Source organism: Motacilla alba, chromosome Z, assembly GCF_015832195.1.
Source record: "Motacilla alba alba isolate MOTALB_02 chromosome Z, Motacilla_alba_V1.0_pri, whole genome shotgun sequence".
NCBI lineage: Eukaryota > Metazoa > Chordata > Aves > Passeriformes > Motacillidae > Motacilla > Motacilla alba.
Window position 1 is genome coordinate 53,798,404 of NC_052046.1, and position 23,372 is coordinate 53,821,775.

Below are 23,372 nucleotides of genomic sequence, written 5' to 3' on the forward strand. Positions count from 1 at the left end.
CTGGCGTTCTCTTCAGAGACTTCCTGTCTTCTGTTTGCTGTTCTGTTCATCAAATGTGGAAAGTAGTTCTTCAAGCTGGCAGATACAATTACCTTTTAAATCCTTTTTCATTCATTTGGTGCTCTCACCAAATCAATATACAGTATTAATCACACACTAGCTAAAGCTTTTACTTCAGAACAGTAGTAACTACTACTAAATGAGAGAGTTAGTTCTGTTGAGAGTGCCTGATACTAATTTGGCTGGGTATCAGTTTCACCCACTGCAGTTTCAAGCTGAGAATAAAAGCCTCTTTCACTCAGATGGTCTTATTTATTGGCCTCTTAAAAGTTTCCATGGGCATGTGCTCAGGACCTTTCAACAGAACTGTTATTTTTCTCCCGTTTTACTCTTGCTCACATTCATTTAGACAGGAGGAAAGTCTGTGTCATTTTAGTCAGGCCTGTATAATTGCTTTGCTTTGAATCCTCATTTCCAGATTGAAGTGAACAGAAGTGACTTTAGGATCATGTCATAGTTAGTTGAGACGCCCTTTACATCAGTGAATTCCCTTTGGATGGATGAAGTGAGCTGTCTGGGCTAGAGTCTCAGACTTGAGAGAGCCACGGTATTTACAAATGTTAAACATATTTAAAAGAAGAGTTGAAAAACTGATCTACTCCACGAAAGCAGATGAAAAATAATGAGAATTTACTCAATGTGATAAGCATTTCTTGCGGGGTGCCCATGCTTATTCAGGCAGCTTGCTTTAAAGTCCATGGTCGTTTTTCATCCTGTGGGGATTGGAAATGGATAACTTGCGTTCCAAAACCAAAATCAGAGCAGAAAGTTGGGTGTTATTTCCTGCATCGAAACAGTACTGGCTATTAGGTTGGCTCTCCTGTTTCCTTGAAGGGCTCACAATCTCAGCATGTGGCAGATGTTTGTGATGCTCTGCCCTGAACAGCCTAGCAAGACAGGGCGCTGCGTGTAAGTACAGACGGGTGGGATGCCAAAATGATTAAGAAGGATACAATTGCCACCCATCTTTGCCATGACTAATCCCTTACAGGGGAAATAGTGCCTAATAAACATGTATTTTTCCTCCAGACAGTTACAGTTCATTAAGAATAGACTTGACAAAATAATGGGCAGCCTATGGCAACCTAGAAGCAAAATCTAGGTATCCAGGAAAGCTTCTGCAGAAACACAGATCGAATTTTTTAAAAATCTAGGAAAGAAGAGTTTCACATTTAGGTACAAAAACTTCAGAAAGCCCAGTGTGTCAGTGAGCGAAAGAGAACTGGGATAGCTCATGACACGTTCCCGTTCTTGAAGGGCACTGTGACTGCCTCTTGTTTACTAAAATTGTGACAGAAATAGTTGCCATTTGCTATAAACAAGTGTATTTAAAACCACTACTGTAGTATATTATGTCGTGCACAATTAATTTTAGAGCCCATTTGCAGCTTGCTGGATTCTGATTATAAGCTTACTTAAATAACATTTTATTTCACATTTAGGTTCAGTTTCATTCCTTTCTAGGAACCCCTGCTGCTGCTTCAGTCCTCAGCTCTGCTGTTGTCCATGATTTCCTTCTTGTTACTGGCATCACCAGTGCTACTGCCCTTGTCTGGTGTTGTGTTGCTGCCCCTGCTGAGAATGGAGTGGGAAGAGATGTGGCAATGGCAGCAGCTGTGGCGGCAGTGGCAGTAGCAGTACCGGGATGAGCCTTAGAGCAAGCAGGTTTGTGCCATGGCCCTGCAGCTTTCTGGGCAGCTGGAGAGAGTTAGATAATCAGGGGTCATTTCACAGACCACAGAATCCTTTCACTTGGAAAAGACTTCCAAGATTATCACCGGTTTGATGGTTTTGTGGCTGAAGTGCTACTATTGAGTGAACATTTGGGGTGGGAGTTGTTTTTGTTTTTGTGAAAAGGAACTAGCTTGTAATGAGGACAATAAAGTAACTTAACAGTGGCCTAAAATTTAACATCTGGCTAAATCTAAATATTCTGTTGTTTTTTCTGCAGTCAGCATGTTTAGCAGCGTTCAGAAACACTGACTGAAGCCAGTGAAGTTACTAAGGAGTGAAATGATCTATTACAGATGACTAGCACTGAGATAGAGTTTATCATTAAAATAAATTCATTGTTCATAGAAATATATATCTGAAAAAAAATTATCCTAGAAAGACAGAGTGCTCTGTAAGAAGTTAGATCACTAAAATATTTAAGAAGGTATACACATTTCCCCACAGCTTAAAAAGTGAAACAAAAATGTTGATTAATAAAGGTAAAAAGCTACAGCATCTCTTTTAAAGCTAAAAGGATGTTAAAGAAAATAGAGTGGCCCTTCCGGCACTCGTTGAACATCTGTGGATCTGGAATTTCCTGATAACTCTTGGTTTGTAACTTACCAAACAGGTCTTCTTTCCTTTTCATAACCCTATCTTTCATGAAAAATAGTCTAAACTTCAATCATTTTTTTAATAGAAATTAATTTTATTTCTGACCTCTACTCTCCTATGAGCCTTAAACAAACATGCCTTATGGTTTGTGGACTGAACTAATAACCAAATGTTCAGCCAAGAAAAACAATTGTTACTCAGCTTTCATTAACGAGATTAAGTGCAGCACAGGTCCTTCTCTGGGAAACCAGCATTGCAGTTGTACATCAGGAAGTATAACAGCAAGTACTGCTACAAGTTCCATTTACAGTGAAACCACAATGAAATAAAAACCACAATGAAAACTAAAATAGCATGGGAATGATTTCAATAGAGACAGATCTGGGATCTGTCAGATCTTGTAAAGTGCTATATAAAAGTCAGATGATTCATGGAAAACTTGATAGGAAGCAAAAACATTTTGCAATATAAAGCTCTTTTTTACCACAGCTTCATCAAGACCTTTTTCATATGATAAAGAAATTATCCTGATCTACTGATGATGATATTCCAGATGCAAAGTCATGGAAAAACTAAAAACAAAGCAAGAATTATTTACCTCAGATTTGTCTCAGTTCACAAATGTCCACATATCCTAGAATCACAGAATGGTTTGGGTTATAAGGGATCTTAAAGATCATCTACTTCCTACCCACAGGGACACCAGACCAGGTAGCTCAGTGTATCCAGCCTGGCCTTGAACACTTTCAGGGGTGGAGCATCCACAACTTCTCTGGGCAACTTGCTCCTGTGCCTCACCAGCCTCATAGTGATGAATTTTTTCCTAATACTTGAACTGTATCTACCCTCTTTCAGTTTAGAGCCACTACTTCTTATCCTACCAGTATTTGACCTTTTTTCATGGTTGCCCTTGAATTTCTTTCTAAATTTACTTAATTCTTTAATATTAATACTTCTTTTCTGCCATGTTAAGTTCTGTCTTCTCTTGGGGTTTTTTGTGTCTTTTGCTGTGTGAGTAATTGTCATGCTTTAACCCCAATCAATAGCCAAGCTCCACACAGCCACTCACTCATTCCCCCACCAGCAGGACTGAGGAGAGAATCAGAAGAGTAAAAGCTAGAGAACTCAAGTGTTGAGATAAAAGGAGTTTAACAGGGAAAGCAAAAGTCACACACACAGGTAAGGCAAAACAATTTATTCAGCCCTACCCATGGGCAGGCAGATATTCAGCCATCCCTAGGAGAGCAGGGCCCCATCACATGTGACTTGGGAGGACAAGCACCATCAGTCCCAACATACCCCTGTTCCACCTTCCTTCCCCTACTTTATATCCTGAATATGATGCCATATAATCTGAAATATCCCTTTGGTCAGTTTGGGTCACCTGTCCTGGCTGTGTCTCCTCCCAGCCTGCCAGGCACCCCCAGCTTCCTCAGCTTCCTTCCTCCAGTTTGGAGCACAAAAAGCAGAAAAGGCCTTGGCTGTGTGTAAGCCTTGTTCAGCAATGACAGAAACATCTCTGTATTATCAACTCCATGTTCAGCACAAATCCAAAACACAGCCCCATATCAGCCTCTGGGAAGAAAATTAACTCTACCCCAGCCAAAACCGGTACAGTAATTCTTTCAATTTATGAATGGCACAAAGCCTGATGAATACAAAGTTCTGCTACCCAGATGGAGTTAGTGAAGTTATTGATCTTATCCCCTGTAGAAAACATCTGCAGGTATCTTTCTTTACCCTGGATTTATAAATAGGATTGGGATTATTTTATGTACCTGCACAGGAGACAGGATGAATCCCTATTCTGTTCAGCCTGTTGCTGTGAGTGTTAGAGTGCTAGAGTGCAAGTAGTTGAGCCTAGAAGGTCTTTGAATAAGTCATCAGTCATCATAACAAATTAGAAGTAGGTAATTTACATGGCACAAATTATAGGTGTCAAACTTCCCAAAGATATTGCAACTGCTGACAGGACTTCCCATCATTTATTACCAGATGGGGAGAGAAAAGGAGCTGGAAATAAGCAAATGTTCAACTGTGTGAAGAATGAAATTAAACTACATAGTTCTCTGAGGCTGCTAGTAGGTAAAGAGAAAGAAAGATGCAAAGCTTAAGACCAGTTAAAGCAAGTGAAGTTAAAATTACCTGTAGCATCTAGGCTAGCCTAACGTCCTCTTGTGCACCATGTTACAGCAAACTAATGTGACTTTTGAAGCCAAAAGTACATTACAGGTAGCCTCAACAGTCCAGATGTGGTGACAGATGAGATGGTGTCCAAGACCAGTTTGTTCCAGACAGCTTTTTCCTGTGTCCAGAACAGGGCTAATAAACAGATGACTGAAGAAATCTGAAAGGAAAACATGTTTGAACTAGAAGATACTTACTAATTCAAAGTAAGATAGGTGAAAAGGACTTGGCATGTTTGTGCTTTTGGGATTGTCTTTCCTCTGAGGACTGTCAGTTTAGCCTTGAATTAGAGCCAGTAAATGATGCACATCGGTAAAGCAAGATTCAGACACCTTGTTGTTGGATGATCCCTTAACTGCCATCTGTTTGTTTCTACAACCTGGCCTCAAAAATACTGCCTGCTACTCAGTTGCTACCCAAAACTACATGATTTTGAGCTGCTCAATCTGTTGCTTGAGTGAAGATCCAGATACAGGTGAGACAAATAAATACCTATGGATGGGGCTAAAGTTTGCATCACAGCTTGGCTTCCTTTATATGCAAGCTTGAATGTCTGCTCTGTGAACACATATTTACCTACAAATTTGCTTTTCAGGCTTTGAACATTCAAATTTGTATGTCCTCTTTCCTGGAAAGTGTGTGGGGGAAACTTGAGCACGCAGCACTCTTTGGTCAGTCTTGTATGTGAAATCAAATGTTGCATGTGAAATAAAAAACAGTGCAGTGGGCATTGGGGAAAGGTTTTATCTTCTTCCTGTTATTTTGTTCTTTTGAGGATTTCTTAATAAATAGTGTGACCATCTCTGGCATTTGAAAATTAAGCATTGTACAGTGCAATGAAGCCTCTCTTTGTTGCCAAGGCATTGTGCCTGTTCTTTAATTTGTGTATGTGATTGCACAGGTATGTGTCTAACTAAACATATGGATTGCTGTGCAGGTCTACACTGAATGAATGCATAAGACTATATTAATTTTTTTAAGTATGTGGTGAAAATAATGTACTGCTATATTTTTAAATGCCTAATTTTAAAGTTTTATAAAAGTCTGACATTGCAAAAAGTGCACATGTCCACATGTGATGCTACATGATGCTGGAAGAATTAGGATAAAGTGGAGGAACTGGAGAAAATTTTAGTGGTGAAAGAATAGTGAGATGAGAGCAGCTGGTTCCTGTTAGCTAAAAGGCTTCTTTTTGAAAATGTTCTGGTAAATAAGACAGATCTTATTTGGCTCTGAAGACCCAAAGTCAGTCAATCACCCTCACTAAAGAAATGTTCAGTGGGTTTTAACGTATCTTGTGGTTACAAGAATAGACAACTGTGCAATCCTTGTGGCAATGCTACTGTTAAAGATTAGCAGCCTAGCAGAGCAAAGCACTGTGATATACAAATTAAAATATGTTTAGTTATTTGGCTTGCCACAAGTAGATGGCTGTAACCCATTTCTGCTCTCAACCTGTTTCATTTCTGTTGAATAAAAAGTATTTTAACACTTAAACTAATTGTTAAGATATCTAGAACTCTCTGATTTTTAAATCTAACAAGGTATGTGCATTTTTGAGTGGAGATAGCTGAAATCAATCTTAACTGTCACAGCAAGAGTAACTCAGCATCAATGCAGAAAAAATACAAAGCACATCCCAGCCTGGGGTGCTCCTGCCTCATTCGAGTTGCAGGATGTCCCCTGTTCACTCTCCCCTCTGGCTGCCCCCAGGGACAAGGCCGCTGTGTGTTTCTCCAGTGCTCACTGTGCCTGACTGGCCACCATCATACTTGTGTGCAGCCCCAGGAGACCATTGTGCTGGGAAGCAGTGACCTCACCCAAAGCTAGAGGCTAAATCTGCAGAGCTGGCAGGAAGGCTAGGGCAGTGTTGCCCATCTCCACGACTCTCCCCAAGTCGTGCTTTGCTGTGACAGTACATTTCCATATCTATATGCAATAGGAGGGAATTTGAGATCTCTTGCACTGATTCAAGTCTTTGCTGGGGCTGGTTTGTACTCTTGTCATTCATTAACCCTGGAGTGACATCTTGAAATCACCCCTGTGCTGAGGTTACAGAGGATAAAATTGCTTTCTTGCAGTATAAACATATAATGTAGTTTGATCTCCATTTACTGCATGTGAAGTATCTGGAATCTATTCTAATACTAGTTATAGTGACTGTGTGTCTCATGACAGAAATGTCTGGATTGCAGTATCTCATAAATTGCTGTAGTAAACAGGGCATGTTCTCCCAAATGAAGAAAAGCGTTCTTAGCTGTCTGGTAGTAGTGAACCTAAAAATTAAATTTATTTTACTTTTAGGCCCAAAGAACAGACCAGGTGAGAGCTACATAAGTACCAGAGGACTTCCTGTCATGGGTTAAACAAGATAATGGATGATTTGTGAGAAAACACTAGGATATGACTTTGTGCAAGAGATATGTCACTGTTTAAGATGATTGATGTGTGATGCTTAACTTCCTGTTCTTTCAACTTTCAGATGGAAATGAGCATCCTGATCTGCACTGCCTGTGAAGCTATCTCAGACTTGTTTATTTAGTAGAAGTCTGTGTGGATGGGCTTGTTTCAGAATTAGATTCTGAAAAGTACAAAGGCATTATTACATTGAATAATTTTCCACAAGGAAAGATTTTCGCAAACAGTTGTTCCATTTTAGGTAAGCTAGAAATTTAACTTTCCAGGGAGGAGAAGCACTTGGTGCCTGTAAAAAAGATTTTATTTCAATTTACTGCCAAATCTTTTTACACTGCCTGATGTCATTTATACTGAATGCATACATACTTTGCAGGTGAGAGGAGATTGTGTTAGTTTTTTTGGGGAGGTTAGTGGAAAGATTTTAGCTTTTATTATAATTTAGTTTTTTAACTATGTGCTGATTTTAATCCCTTGGAATGATTTCATTTAGAGCTTCTGGTTTTGCCTTGGAGGTGCAGGTCTGTTGCCATCCCCGTAAGAAAAAACACTCAGATGTTGTGAGGTATCATTCAGAATGGTATTTCTTAGCAAGACACTCCACAGACCCTATTTACGACAGAGAGAGCAAGCAAGTCACCCCTGGCAGTCATTCAAGCTGTTGCAGGACTTCCTAACAAGAAATCACCTCTAGTCATAATTTCTACTGTCAAAAAAAGAAAGACATTCTCCACAGAATTTCTTGTGCCCTGTCAAAAGGCAGGCCTTTACCAACAGTGCTGAGTGGGAGCTGCCCACAGGCTCCTCCAGAACCATGCAAAGGCTGTGGTGGAGGAAGGTGTGTGGCATATGGCACACTGTGGCTCAGCGCAGCCTGACCACCAGCCTGGCATGGAGCACCTGCCCTGCAGAGCTGTGGTGGAAATCACTGCCTCCTAAATGTGCAGTGGTGTCCCAGCCAAAACTTGCAGTTTCCCACAAGTGCAATATCAAGTCATATATAATGCTTCACCACTGCTGTGGTGGGCAGGATGGGTGCAGAAAACTTCTTAAGATGTCAAAACTTCATTGGAACAGTTTCTTCCATCACATCCTTCCATTACTATTATTACCTCTTACTAGTTTTTTGTATTTCTCCTTTTGTCAGCCTTCCTGTTTTCCTGTTTTGGGGTTGTTGGAGTTTTTTTCCATTTTTCTAGTTCCAGTCTAATAATGATTTTATTATACATTATTTTCTCATGCTGTTTTTCTCAGTAGAACAAAATATATTCTTCACCTCCCTTGTCTTTTAGTGCAGTGTCCTGTGATTTTTTTAATGTAGTTTCTTTGGAGGAAGTGGTGTGTCTTCCCATTTGTTTACTTTACACTGGCCACAGTAGGGCACTTGGATAAAGTTACGCTGAAATCAATAACTGTGTGCTATTTTGCTGCCTTTTACTTCCTCAGGACAAGTTAATATTTAACTCCAGTAAAAAAGTCATACTGAGGATTTTTTTTCTTCTTTTTCCCCTCACTATGTGTCCACTCAGTGTGCGTCCACTGCCAGGACTCCAGAAAAAGTGAACGGATCCGTGCAGTTTTCTTTTCTATACTTCTGTGTTCCCAAGGTTTTCATGGGCTTCCCTAGCCACTTCACTGCTTCTCATCTAACACTGAATCCTCTGTCCCTTCTTACCATCTCCCTGCTATGTGGAAAAAAGCAAGTGCTTGTGCTAAGCAGAGTCTCATTACTAGTTCTGCTTTTCACAGCTTATTTTTAAGACATTTTTGGTCTGTAAGTTAATGTAGATAATTTCGATTTCCCTAGAAGTCACTGTGTTTTGCAAGCCTCTGCTGATGTTCCCTATCTAACAAAAAATGTACTGTGTAAACCTTCAAAAAATACACTGTAGAGCCACAGTAATTAGATCACAGCAGAGTCGCAAATCTGCCCAGCAGATGGACTCCCGTATGGCAGAAATAATGTGGACTGAGCAGCTCTGAAACCAGGATTTACATACTGAACTGCAGCACTGGAATAAATTCTGTGAGGAAAAATGCCAAGGGCCTATTGACATATACTTAAGTGTTATTTGAGAGTGTTTTATCCAATAGCCTAATCCTTTTTTTTGCAGATTTTAATTTAACACCAGGTCTGAAAATTTACTCTACCGGTTTTTTTTTTGCCATTAAAAAAAAAAAAAACATAGAGGATCTTCTGTCTGGTAACTAGAGATGTTTAAAAGGTTGGTTTTGGTTTTTGTTTTTTTTTTTCTCCAGCTGAGGTTTATTTTTTTAAGCCTTTTGAGGTTGATAAACTTTCTTCTCTGAAACTATGCAGGGTCCAGGCTCCTGTAACTTGCATTGCTTTGTTGTGTTTTCCTGACTTCTCCTGCCTGGCATTCTTCAGATGTCAGTTCTTGAGACTTGCCATCACTCTGAGCCACCCTTCCAGCTTAGCAGTGGGCCTCTGATATTGATTGGTTTGTACCACAGCCTCAGAGAAAAAGGAATGTGGTATCAGACAAGCACAGTGATACTTCCTCCTTAGCAGTTACAAAGTGTAAACAGCATGCAGTATCTGCACAAAGATCTGCAAACATCAGTGAAGATGTACACAGTGGGCTGCATTTGAAATGTTTTCTCAAAGGGATGTTGGCATTATGTGCCTGATTCCCTATCTGAGATTATGCACAAAGGTACATAAACCTCATGAACAGCCAGCATAGGAAATCACCAACTGCATGGGGCTGGCCAAGGCAGTGGAGAGTATGGAGAAGGGTTTGTCTTTAACCCACCTGGAATTACAGAACTGCTGACTTCTTCAGAGAAGAGATCAAATTCTTGTGTAGACAGTGACATGTATTCTTCATTCTTTCAAAAATAAGTGTATGTGCTGTTCTCACACAGGGAGGGGAAGAAAAGGAAAACCTTCTGAATACGCTTACAGCATGTCTTTGTGCAGACTTTAAAATTAATCAGTTGCTGGGCTGTGCAGTATGGGCTGAGCCAGATGGGAGATGTGTAAATGCACATGTGAAGGATCAAAGATCAAAGATAAGATGGTGATGGAAACAAGATGCCTCTAACTTGAGGTGTGGTGGGGCATGGATGTAATTTTGAACATAACTATTCAGTGTACCACACTAGGTGCTTTCATTTCTTTTTAAGAATTGGCCTAGCAGCATGAAATATGAATTGTATCATAATCCTTTCCTACAGTTTTGGCAGTACCAAATATGGGAAAGAAAATTTGAGCCAATGTTAAAAAACCATTTAATGGTCACTTTTTGTTGCTGATATTTTAACTTCCATTACCTTTGCCAACAATGACACAGAGCACTCAGCAGAAACTGAAATAATTTTGGTAGAGTTATTTTTCCTTTTTTTACCCAGCAGTTAAAGAGAGTAGCACTTAACAAACATTAACCAAATACTGCCTTCTGCCAAAAGCCATTTATACTACTATAACCCCGATGCCTTTATATAAATAATAATACCACCGCTGATACATTGTGATGTACAAACTTTAACACAAGATTTTCCTTGGGATTGTTAGACTATATATTAGATAGTATATTCCCATCAAAGGTCTCTATAGTGTGGTTTCTCAGTATAAACTATTTTATGTATCAGCTTCTGTCCAAAGAGATGGCAAGCTACATAATCAAGCAAGTATCTACTCTTTCTTACAGTTGTTTATAAAAGTACCTTACAAGTCCAGACATACAGACCTTCTGGAGCAGGATGGAGTATAAATGAAAATAATTACACAAAACAGAATTGCTTTCCTACAGTTCATTATCACAGGTACTTTGATTAAGTAACAGCTTCATCATTATAGCTACTAAACAATATTTAAGTAGCCAAAAGCCAAATACCTTCTTAGAGACATATATAGAAGACTGACTTGCTTGTGCAGATTCTTCTTCTTGTCCAAAGTGAGATTTGTACAAGCCCAGACTCATTTTCCTTCTAACAGCACTCCAAGAAAGAGTGAGGAACTATTTCTTATCATCCCATTGTTGTATCTCATAAATGGATTCATTTGTGACTTCATTTGGTGGTGTGAGCAAAGCCAGATGGTGGTTACAACAGAACCAGGAAGTGCCGTGTGTTTTCATTGTTCAAAAAAACCCCTGCTATTCCCAGCTTCATCTGGGCTATGTGAGCCTCTGAAATGTGACTGCCAGTAATGGGGAGATACCATCATGTTACATGTGGCAAGCACCCTAGGCCTCTCAGAGTGAAACTGTCATTCATGTAAGCAATCATTTGACCAAATTTAATCCCAGACAGATATGGCAGTATTATTGTGAAGGGAATACTGAGTTAAAAATAAGACAACACATGAAAACCAATATGCTGGACTTTGTGGGGACTGATACTTGTGGGGTGACAAAGTGGATATGTGCACCATGGGAAAATGAGTTACAGCAAACCTCTGGTATTACTTATTATTTAAAACATTTGGTTCATAATTAATAGGTTATCTGACTCTGGAAATATTTTTCTTCAGCTCTTACTTCTCTGCAGTGGTTTTGTAACTGTATAACTACCGAAGGAGGAAAACGGTTATATGGAATGATGCGGAGTGCAGCAGGTCTCCAAACTCAAGCCCCTGCCCAAAACAGGCTTAGCTGTGGGGTCAGACATGGTTGCTCAGGGCTTTGTCTCACTGGGGTTTGAAGTCCATGAAGGACAGAGATGGTCAGCCTCTCAAGGTAGCTTGTCCTGGTGTTTAGTTACCTGCCATGAAAATTCCTGAGGCCTGGTTTCTCAAGCTGAAATCTCTCCTGTTTCTACTTGTGGCAACTATTGTCAAAAAATCCTAGCCCCTGGTAACCTCCCTGCAGACAGACCAGACACCTCAAAGCTACCCTCCTCCAGTCCAGCTTGCTGCTTTTCCTCACAGTGTCTGCTGAAGTCTTTACTCATGTACAACCAGAGCAGCATCATCTACTGCTCTTGCCTCATCCACAAACCCAATCATTTTGTCATAGATGATCATCAGATCAGGCATCACTTAGTCAGTCTCCATCTTCTGCCTTGTGTGTTTGTACTTGCCTAAGGGTTCTTGCTTCAGAGATGCTTTCCCCAGGGCCTGAAAATGAGACAATCAGCCTGTAGTTCCTCAGATTGTTCCATTTGTCCTTCCTTTAGATGGGTAGAATGTCTGTTTTACCTTGGCCATTTGGGGCCTTCTCCAGTCTCTATGATTCATCAGAGCTGAAGGAGAACAGCCTTTTTAGGATACTGGCCAGCATTCTCAGCACCCTTGAGTAGGTTGACAGCTCACTTGAAAGCCACCATGTACCTCATCATCTGTCACTAAGTTACTGCCCTCACTTGAGCAGCTGGTTCAAATATGCTTTTTAACCTCCACTGGCTGTAAAGCAACTGGTGACTGTAGCATCTTGGAAAGAGCTGTGTAAAGTGTTCTGATATTTTGATTGTCATTCTCTTCTGCTCTGACTGTCACTTTCTTTTCAGTGTTTTCTGCTCTTAGCATACTTCCAATTTTTTGAGAGACTGTTCCAGTCTGTGTCATTCATCTTAGGATTGTGAAAGTAGCCCTGTGGAGGATTTTCCCACATTTAAAAATTGCTATGTGTGACTGTTTTAGTGCTAGAAAGATGCTCAGTTGATGGAAATAGGTTTGTGTTCTCATAATTTCATCCAAATTAACTGAAGTACATGAATTACATGGTTGCACTGCCAGTCTGGCAGATTTAGAATTTTCTGAAGATTCTTCAGGCTACTAGTAAAAATTCAACCTTCAAAGGTCAAGTCTTCTATATTGACTGCAGATTTGGATACATTAATAGGTAAAAGCAATGTGACTTCAAAAATAAAACCCCAGCAGAATGTAGTTTGCTCAATAAAAGGCAGACATGCAAAAGCAATTATTCCTAAGAGGGTTTGAGATGCTGAATTTACTAAAACATTAAGCTAAAAATTAGCTACCATGTTGAGAAACAGAGTCACCCCTCACATGCTAGACCTAATTAATTTGAAACTAGTTTCCCTGAAACATCACTTTGTACCTTGGCCAGCTGAAGTAATGTTTCGAAGATCTTAGTGTTTCTTTGACATGTGTCCTCTCTTCACAGACCATGGCAGGAGGAGAAAAGAAGGTAGGAAACTCTGAAGGAGACAAAGGTGGGAGAAGTCTTGTGTTTTAAGGAAGGAGAAAGCCCATGAGTCTGGAGATACTGGGACTGGAAGAACAGACCTCTTCTGTGCCCTTAGTTACACAAGCAGGCAGAAATGTTTAAAAACCAACAAAGGAAAATGCTTTGAGTAATTGCTGTGAAAACAAAGTGAAGTTTCTCTTTGGCCCTTCTGATTTTGGTCATTTGAAGAGAACAAGAGCTCTCCAAAGGTCTGTTGCCCTAGGGAGCAGGGACATTATCTCAGTGAAATATTTTGTTTGCAGGGTTTCCTGGCATAGCAGCTATTTGAATTAAATTTAGTGGGGAGAGAGGAAGAGGAGAGGGAGGAAAGAATATGTGTGGTACTTGTATTTTGCCTTCTATTAGAAGTGCTTAAAGAGGATATAAATTAATTGTATATTAATTGTATAGTCTGGATATTTATTTTTTCATTGCTTTCCCATTACTGTCTCATTGCTGAGGATTTCTATATCTCACAGGCAGCAGCTGCTCAGTACTACAGTGCCACAGGCACAGCAGAAAGAATAAATGCTTCTGGTCTCACTGTCGCAATTTAGGTTCACCTGGGTTTGCTCTGGTGTAAAAGCAAATCCTCTCTGCTCTCAGGGGCCCCTGTAGCAACAGGAATTGAATGTGCCAGGATGCAAGGCTTACAAGGTTTATCATACCTTAACTCTTAAGAGTACCTCCTTGTTCTGCATGCCCAGCAAAGACATGCCATGTGGGTAACATCACTGCTTGGTATGTTGTTAAAAACAGGTTTGCTATTTCTGCAGAACTTGAAAAGGCTTAAAGGGTGGCTTGGACTAACTCAAAATTAAGGTCAACAGCATTTCAACTGCTGCTTGTACATGAGGTATTACAAAATCATCCTAATAATCTAGAGGTTCAAAGGGGTAATTTAACTGCCTAGTGAAAGCAACACATTTAATTAACAACAGTCTGTTGTTAAATGACATTATGAGCATTACCATGACAGCAGACCTGTCATGTGCACTCTTCCAGTACATTTTTCATGCTAACATGATTTCACATCAACACTGGGGAATCTCCATTTCCAGCATCACTAATGCAATTCACACAGCTCTTGCCAAAATATACTAAAGACATAACTGTTGATGCTAAACCACAATTTTCACTTTACCTATCACACACCAGTCAGTAAATTACACTTTAAAGCCTTATGAATATTTCTGCTCCCCACCCCCATGTGTACCAAAGGCAAATTGTCTGAAAGGAAAAGAGATAAAGGGTTTTGATTGTTGACAAACTACCTTCATCAAAGATACTGAGGACTTTAGTAATTAAGCATTTTCTGCTTAATGATTTCTGAAATATTACTTGTTTAAATGAGAGAATTAAGAGGGTCATGTCCCTAAATTTTTTAAGAAATTAAGATATGCAAGATTAATATGTTTTCATGGCACAGAATAAAACACCATTAGTTGTATGTGACTAGATCTCCCAGAAGGCTACTTTTCCATGTCCAAAGGAAATACTTTTTTTTTTTTTAAATGCAGCTAGATCTGTATCTGTCAGAAAGAGTTCCAGCATCCTGTCTTGGAGTAGGTGATATGGATTTTAAAAGATGGCATCTGCTCAAGGCATATCCTGGCATGTTCTAAGCAGAATTTTTTTCACCTTTTACACAACTTAGTCATTTCCTTAGGAAACTTCAAAAACTTCAGGTTTTTGAAGAAAATAATACATTTTTAAATATACTGTTATACTTCAAGGATTTGTTTGTGTTCTTTAATATTTCTTGTCAAGCTCTATTATAGATATAGAAAACAGACAAACTAAAACAAATACTGGCAGATCCTAGAAGATATGCAACCATGTTTAAGACTCCGACAGCAAAGCTCAGTTTGAGAGGCTCAGTATTTAAACGAGGGTACTGAGCAGGATATTTCCCACTTTGAAGATACTATACATAAGGCAAAGCAAATAAGGCAGACAATGATGCAAGCACAGACATCTGTATGAAGAACTGTCATATACAGAAAAGAGAAGGGGGTAAAAACACAGGTGGAAAACAAAAAAAAGGGGGGCGAGGAAGGGGGAGCCAAGAAGAAAAAATATCCAAACTATTATCTGTATGCTAAGAATGTATGCAAAACCAACTTATTTCAGCTATAAAACAGAAGAATTAGGATACATATTCCAGAAAGATATAGTAACATCTTGAAATAATTTAAAAGGTCAGATTAGTCAGATTCTTAAGTACTGAGTAAGTATATCTGTAAAAAGTCTGCTGGCTTGATTTCAAATAAAAAAATATAAATCTAAAGGTTATGCTTTTCATGTCTGTTAAGGCTCCTGGAAGGCTGTTGTCTATCAAAAGCAGGTTACTGTTAATTTATCGCACTATAGGGCATGAAAATGCACTAAAATGATCCATTGAAAAAAAGATAATTTGAAAACTGTGGAAACTTACCTAGATTACTGAAAGATTAAGCTAACAATGAATGGTATTTCTAACTGGAATTTGGAAACCATTTTACATGACAAAATTTTCCGTATTTGACTGAAGAGGTACTCCCTACAATATTAGCTCTTGTAATTATTCCATGACTAAAAGAAAACCACCACTATCATTTTCAAAAAAAAAAGAAGACAGAAATTTAAAAAGTGATGTATTGCAGCAGAAGTTATATTAAATCATGTTTATTACTTTTAATGACTGCTGCAGCAATTCAGAACTGGCAACGGTGCTGAATCTGGAAGCATTAAATGCTCCTGATCAGCGTGGTACATGTATGTTGAAGCAGATGACCTCTTCTTTCATTTTTATCTTGTACTGCATTCATGTTATGGCTTAGGTCAATTTTTAATTGTCAGACCACTTGAAAATGCACCAAGTAATGGTGATCTGACTGGTGACCTTGATTATAACTGCAGTGGTTTAGGTTTTCTGTCATTTTTTCTTGTGCTCGATAGGAAGGAGCAAGAGCCAAATACATGCTCCCTTGTCAAACCAAACCTCAGGCAGGCAAGAGATAAAAGCACAGGTATTAGGTTTCTGGGATCAAATCACCCTTTGATCCTAAAGGCTTTCAGCCTGGTGATCCTTAGTGTTACAGTGTGGATACTTTGTTACCACAGTTATCATCAGTAAACCAAGTAAATTGTTTTTGTTATGATTATTAATGCCACTCAAAATGCTTATGTGTTAAGTGGGGAGTGAATAAGAGCAGTGTCTTCAATGCACTAAGCTCTTTTAGAAAGCACTGCTATGGAAAATTAAATGCTATTAGGGGACTTTGAGTAGCATACATGGTACTTCAGCAACAATTTCAGTGACTACTCATTGCTTCCCAGCAATGGTGGTCAGCTGAACTGAGCTTTAAATCACAGAAAAAAAAGAAAAAGAAAGAAAAGGAAAAAAAAAGGGTTATTCAGTAAGTAGAATGCAAACTAGTTTCCCTCCTAGCTGCCCACAGGATGATAGGATCATGGTGTGAAGGTTGGTGTAAGCTGGGTATGTGACTTGGGCATTTATATTCTACCAGAGCAGGATGACTGTTCTCTAGTCAGATTTAGAGGGGGTTTTTTTGTAGCTCACTTTCCCTAGAAGAAATTCTTATGGCAAACATATCCTAAACAGCTATGCTCTCTTACTTTTCCTTCTGTACAGAAGATTCTCTCTAGACTCTATCTAAACAGTAGTATTTGAAGCGTCTAATCAAGCAGCATCTTCGCCACCTACAGTAGTAGTACTACTGACAACAGAAATACAGACAGAGTGTTACACAAATGACTAAGTACAAAGCAGACTGAAAGAGGTAGGGTTAAAGATGCTCTAACTGAAGTAGATTTCAATCAACTGAGTTAGCAGTTCTGGTATCATAGAAGATATTCAGGTACATTGTTTTTAGGTACAAATTCTCAAAAACTGCTTTCTGCTAAAAATTACTTCCTGGAAATTCCCAGTACTATATGCAGTGAAGTTTGTTGTAGTTTGTGCAAAGGTGGTAAAGCACAACAGTCTACAAGAGCATTCTTGTAAAAAAGTCAGAGGCTGCAGAAGACAGAAGACAGGGTATTTCCCTCAACTGCCTTGTTCACAGGCTTTAATTATCTGTTAATGTGAAAGTTTCTGAAGACTCCAGGAACAGCTTTCAGGTGGTTCTGAAGGCAGAGGTTGGCAAAAACAAGCTCCATTTCAGATTAAACGGCTTACCTCCCTAGCTGTTTGCATGATCAACAGCAAGCAGTCCCTTATGTTAATGTCTAAGTAGGAGAAACTTCAGAACTGTCTTTGTAAGAAACACATGCTGCAATTACAGAAACAGCTCACAAATAAAAAAATTTAGTCTGTTTTGCCATTTACTAATACTTGTAATGAATTCCATTGCCGTCTCAGGAATGAGACAGCTGGCAGTAACTATGCATGACAAACCTGAATTGATACAGAAGGCAATAATATTATCCCTCAAAGTGTCCTCTTCTTTCATCCCCAAGCTTCTGTGCCACAGTGCAGCAGCTAAACTAAACAATGGCTTTACTGGAATTAAAATCAGATGAACAAGTTAAACCTAAACAAGCACAGACACATGAACAAATGACCATATGTAGGTAAGGCAGGGCTTATCTTCAGTCATGTATGGAAAAGCGTAGAAAAATATCTTTGGCCTTCATCATTAGGAATTATTTGTGGTATTTTCAGAGGGAACTTCAATTGTAGGAAGAGACAATATAATTTAAAAAAATAATTTTATTTTTTCCGTTCTTAGTGTTAAAAAAATCTGGAATGCAAGTTGAGCTTGACAGAAAGCAGAAACCAGCAGTTCCATCAGTAATATTTAGACACTACTGCAGTTCTTTAAGTTTTGAGAAACTTCAGCAATTTTGGATACAAAAGCAAAACTCCCCATACAGTAAGAAATGTAAAATTACAAGTCTAGATCTCATCAGGCACAAAACTGAAGTTTCCCTGAGAAGATGTAATTACAAACTAGTGTATAAACTTTATTATCACAATATCAGGGTGCTTTAGGAATACATAAGATTTGAATTCTTTAATACTCCATGCTGAAGACAAAATTTTCAGGAGGATTAAGAATTACATGTAACAGAACTGCAGCAAACAGATCTAAGTAAAATGGTAACAGCTGGCTTTGCATATCCCCTTTTGCATAGCTTTTAGATAATTTCTAATGTTACATTCCTGAGATCTTTTAGTATTCAGTATGAAGTGCAGTCCAGCTGCTTTGTACTCCACTCCTTCATCTTTCTCTTCCAGCTAGCATTACATTCATGGGAGAAAAAAAATTGAGAATAACCACGAACAACATGCATTTTCTATGCCTTAAAACAGTTTAGCCAAAGGAAGTCCATTAATTATACCTTCTAGAAAATAAATATTCCAAATAGTTGGCTTTCCAAAAACTGCTGTCTGATTTTCTACCTAAAGGTCCAAACTCAAGTGTGCCACAAGGCATACTGAAGACATGTTTCTCCCCCTCATCTATGGACAAGGCAGGGCATGAGCAGCACCACACCAACATGGTGAGAGTGATTATACCCATTATCAGCATCACCACGATTGCTGTAACATGTTAAAGTATGTTGCAGTAGAATATTTGTAGCTATGTTTCCTAACAGGAAGCACACATTTCAGTCCTTTTGCAGATACAGAGCTTTGTGCCGCAAATACTCTTCCAAGCATTTCACAGCAAAAGGGTCGACATCAGTGTCAAACTTATTAGCAAATAAGTGGTGGTTTCGTAGCATCCAGTTCAAGTCTCCTACTCCAAAAACACAGACAGAGCGAATGTGAACTCCACTGCATGGTGGGTAGGGTGCACCTTTGGACACATCACCTTCAAAGTACTGCCATTTGACAAATCTGGCCAGGGCATTCATGTCAGAAACGTCGTACTTGTCACTGGAAGAAAATGCGCCTGGGACTTCAGGGATTCTCTGAATTGTTGCCCACAGGTACTCATCTGGGCTGTAAGTATCTTTCGCCCACTCAATGAACTTAAGTATTTTGCTGTTTTCTAGAACATACTCTACAAAGCTCCTGCTAACTACAAAATAGGCACTGCCAGAAAAAACTGGAGTACTGAGAGGCGGTAGTTGTTTGTCTATGCCTGTGTTCTTTATTTTACCATCAATAATCTCATGGTGTTTCTTCCACCTTACTTCTTTATAAACTGGCATTTTTTCTGTTTCCAAGCTGTTTTCACCCTTAAGGGCTTTTAATTTCTCTACTATTTCCTTGTTGGTCTTTATAGGAAAGTCCATACCACATAGGTTTATTAGGTATTTCCAGTTTGAACTTCTTCTGTGGAGATCTTTCATGCAGTTAATGTCTGCCTGCACTCTGCTCCATGAAGCATATACCACACTCTCTAATTGGCTGGAAATAAAGACATTATCAAAACATGAGACTATTCCCTTCACAGCAGCAAAAAAGGATTCTGGAGACTTTTTGTCTACATGAATGCAGTAAAAATTCTGTGGAGCATAGATTGATCTTAGAAGTCTATCAAGCATCTCAATTTTGTGATAAACCACTATTGAGTAAGCAATTGGAAATTCTGCTTCTTCATTACTGAGAGGTTCCAAAATGTATTTCCTAGTCTTAGTGAAGGAGGCACAGTCTGCAGTCATGTTAATATAATCATCTGTAGTTAGTCTGGGGCGTTTCTTAAAGGACACTGATAATGCCTCAAGCTGTACCTTTTGTATTTCTTCTATATCCCCCTCAATAATCTTGGTGCAGTTAACATTGCTAATAGGATCTTCTTTTGTTAGCTCCAGATGTCTCCGATTTAGGAAGTCTTCTTTCTGGTTAACTTTCAAAACCGAAATTATTACTAAAATGAGAGTTAGACCCAAGAAAAGCCTGAAGCGTGAGTTGTAGCAAAACCGTAATTTCCTCTTCAGCATTTCAAATACCAGGTAGCTTTGCAGGGCTAAAAAAAAAATCCTCTTCTCTGTTCATACGAACTTCAACAACTTCAAAAAAAAATTTTGTTTCTCAGGAATTTGGCAAGTTTTTCAGGGAAATGGAAGGAAAAATCCTAAAACAAAATGGAATATGATAGTCATTCTTAGAATAAAAGGTTTCTTTAAAAAATTAGTGACAGTAAAAAGCTGAATAGTTCAGCCAAAAATATTCTGTTGAAAATTAAAAATAAATAATTTTTTTATAGAAAAACACTAGGAGGAACATACAGTTTTCATGAAACTTCCACAGTACTAATGCAAAAAACCGAAGTTCAGTAAGAACTGATTCAGTAAGAATGATTCAGCTGCATTTAAAACAAAATTGAAGTCAGAGACACCACTGAGAAGCAAGTATTTCTTGTTAATTCATGCTTTAGAGCTTGACAAGAATGTTTAATGCCCACTTCAGGGTTGACATAGATTTCTTTATCATTAAGACTTACCACTCACTTCCTGGATGGCACTCATGCTTTAGTTCTCACTGGCAAAGAAGTCCCTGCAGCCTTTCAAGATCTTTATGTGAGACAGTCTCTTCAACATCCTTCATATGAGCTTAGAAATACCACCAGGGAAGAGCTGATGAGAAGGGCGAGGGAAAAAAGTTACTACAGCAGGGCACCTCAGTTTTCAGCGTTGTGAGAACAACAGTTACTGAATTGCTGAAATAGGTTTATAAGGTAAGAGGCAATACTTATCACCTGTATCTCAAGCTGATTTGTATCAAGTCACAGCAAGTGCACTAATCTAAGTGCACAGCAGTGTTGCATTACCATCATTTAAACGTAATTGTTTTTAATATTCAGCAATTGTTTTTATGTGGAGGTATGCTGCAATGCTGGATTGCAACAAGGTTTCTAGCCAATTTTATTTTCTACTTTACTGCACAAGCACTAGATAATTTTTATTAATTCTGTTACTCTTTAAGCACCTTTTTTTCTGTTTCAGTGCTCTGTGAACAGAGTCACTGCAGTTGTGCAGCAGCTACAGCCGCAGCTGTTGAGAAAACTGCACTTTAGAAACTGTATTGCAAAACTGTGTCCTTTTTTCCTTTTTTTTAAAGTACTATCTCATGCAGAAAAATTGATCAAGAACAGGATATCCTTAAATAACTTACATTGCTACTCAGATGCCACTTCTAATCACAAATTCACTGCCTAATAATTACGGGCAGGTTTACATTTCAAACCAGCCTCTAATTGCAAAAGCCCACACAGTTTACAGAGAATGTTTTCCAAAATGTGAATCTGTAAGTTTATGAAATATAAAGTACTTGAGAGATACAAGGCTTCTTACACTTTTACTACTTTCAAGAAAAAAGGCAATGCCTCAGAATAACTTTTTTAATAGCTCTAAGAATAACAGCTACTCAGAAAAACTGGTAAGAAACTCTGTTTAAGGAAAGTAAGCGTGTATTGTGTCCACTGCTGTTTTGCCATAGGTTGTTCAGCGTTAACAATTTCCTTTTCCCCCCTATTTTCTTTAAGCTACCCCAGTATCATTTCAAGTTTTAATTCCTAAACTGTGGCTCTTAAGCTGCTACTTGCAGATCTCAGAACAGGTGCATTTAGGAAACTGAGGCATGGCATCACAGAGTTTTTCATTAGTAATGCTGCCTGGGATGCACTACATGTTGGTCCACCACTTTGCCTGTGACACTACAAATTGACTGAGGGAAGCAGCAGGTGGGAGAAAGGTGTGGAACACTGCACAAGTGTCTAGCACACCTATGAGAATCAGGAAGTGCTACAGTCAAATATTTTGTATTTCAAGCCAACAGCAGGCAGAGATCAAAACCTGGACACAAATTTGTCACTAACAGCATCATATAAACATTTTATTTACACTGAAGTGTACTTAGTTTTCAGAATTACAATTGTAAGTATTTTATCCTGCATTTCTAATTTATTTTAAGGAAGGCAGACATTTGTTCACAGTGTATTTTTCATGTACACTGAAGTCAAACTGGAAGAAAATTTAAAACTTAAGGAAAGTAGCCCAGTGAGCTAGCATGAAATTACAGCGGAAAGCACACAGAGGGAAATTTTAACAATGAGGTCTTACACTTTGAATTAAAAAAAAAAATTAAAGGAAAGTTCCATAATTCTCTTTCAATTTTCAATGTGACATCAAACCCAACAACATAATTTAGAACATCTTTTAACACGCTTTGTAACTTATCACAGTTTTGTGCTTGATGTCCTGCTTGTTTTCACTAGTAAATCTAATCCTCCAAAAATAATATTCATCGTATATTAAATTAACAGAGGAAGGAGACTAAATATATGATAGTGTCCACTGGGTATATAGTTTCATAGGACGAAACCTGTGATACTGTTAAACCTTCAACTACTGTATTCTGCCTAAAAACTTAAAAATTAAGACATTTCTAGAACTTAAAGTGTACTTCAAATACAGTTATATTTGTGATACTTTAGCTGATAGACATTGGAATCCTTTCTTTAGGCTGTTGGCACTGTTATTTTATCCTACTCTTAGTTTTTATAGGAGCACTAGCACTGAGAAATAACACACACTCAAGAAGATTACCAACCCGTCACTGTTCCAGTGGAGGGAGACAGTCTTAATTGAAAGTGACCATGGCAGTCTTCACCTTCTAAAATTTTCAAAGAATAAAGCTTGCTAAGAAGTCTTTCCTGCTCCCATTTTAGAATAAAACTTACTTAAGTGTAGGATAAAGAATACCATTTAGAAAGACCGTGTATACCCAGCTGGGTGCAATTCCTCTATTGTTCAAAGCTCAGAATAATCAGACCCAGCATTTCTATTACACCAAAACAAGAGATCTGCAAACATTTACACATTAACATAGCTCTTACCTTTATGTGGAATTTTTTTCCCTGTAAATTTCTCTCACTGCCATGCTGCTTCTTTAGACCAATTTTAACAATAAGTTACTATTTGTTTATGCTCACAATTTCAAAGTCCTAAAATCTGATCCTATCCCATTCACAAAAGCTGATCTTTACAGGGTAAGATTTGTTGCCTTTCATCTAACAATACACGTAATATACTTACTGAGCCTAGAACACTCATTAATATCGTTTCAGACTGAATTTAGTTAAGCTTTTAACATCACTAAAGCTTTAGCTCTGCACAGCCTTAGTGTGCACACTAGAGAATTATCTTGTCAGAGGCAGCACTTTGCATTGTAGGAGAGGTGGAGGAAGGTTTGCAAGGCTATGGAGGAAATGCTTTACTTGGCAGCCTTCGTTTTGCTCTCAACTGAGGTTCAGTTGCAGAATTTAC

The 23,372-nt window shown here is 38.6% G+C and overlaps 1 protein-coding gene and 1 long non-coding RNA gene across 4 annotated transcripts in view; one reads left to right on the forward strand and one right to left on the reverse strand.

The window, feature by feature from the left end:
- Positions 1 to 23,372, forward strand: part of LOC119695748 — a 27,243-nt gene continuing 3,871 nt past the window's right edge. For both annotated transcript variants that reach the window (XR_005255368.1, XR_005255369.1), the window contains exon 1: positions 1 to 13,106. This is a non-coding gene — a long non-coding RNA (uncharacterized LOC119695748). The remainder of the gene's footprint in view (positions 13,107 to 23,372) is intronic.
- Positions 13,113 to 23,372, reverse strand: part of GCNT1 (glucosaminyl (N-acetyl) transferase 1) — a 16,038-nt gene continuing 5,778 nt past the window's right edge. Inside the window, exons 2-3 of one of the 2 annotated variants that reach the window (XM_038124821.1) lie at positions 20,549 to 20,681; positions 13,113 to 20,179 (exon numbers count right to left, since the gene is read on the reverse strand). In XM_038124821.1, the coding sequence (XP_037980749.1) occupies positions 18,765 to 20,045 (1,281 nt within the window). In that variant the 5' untranslated portion in view covers positions 20,046 to 20,179; positions 20,549 to 20,681 and the 3' untranslated portion in view covers positions 13,113 to 18,764. The remainder of the gene's footprint in view (positions 20,180 to 20,548; positions 20,682 to 23,372) is intronic. The other variant, XM_038124820.1, reaches the window with a different exon arrangement.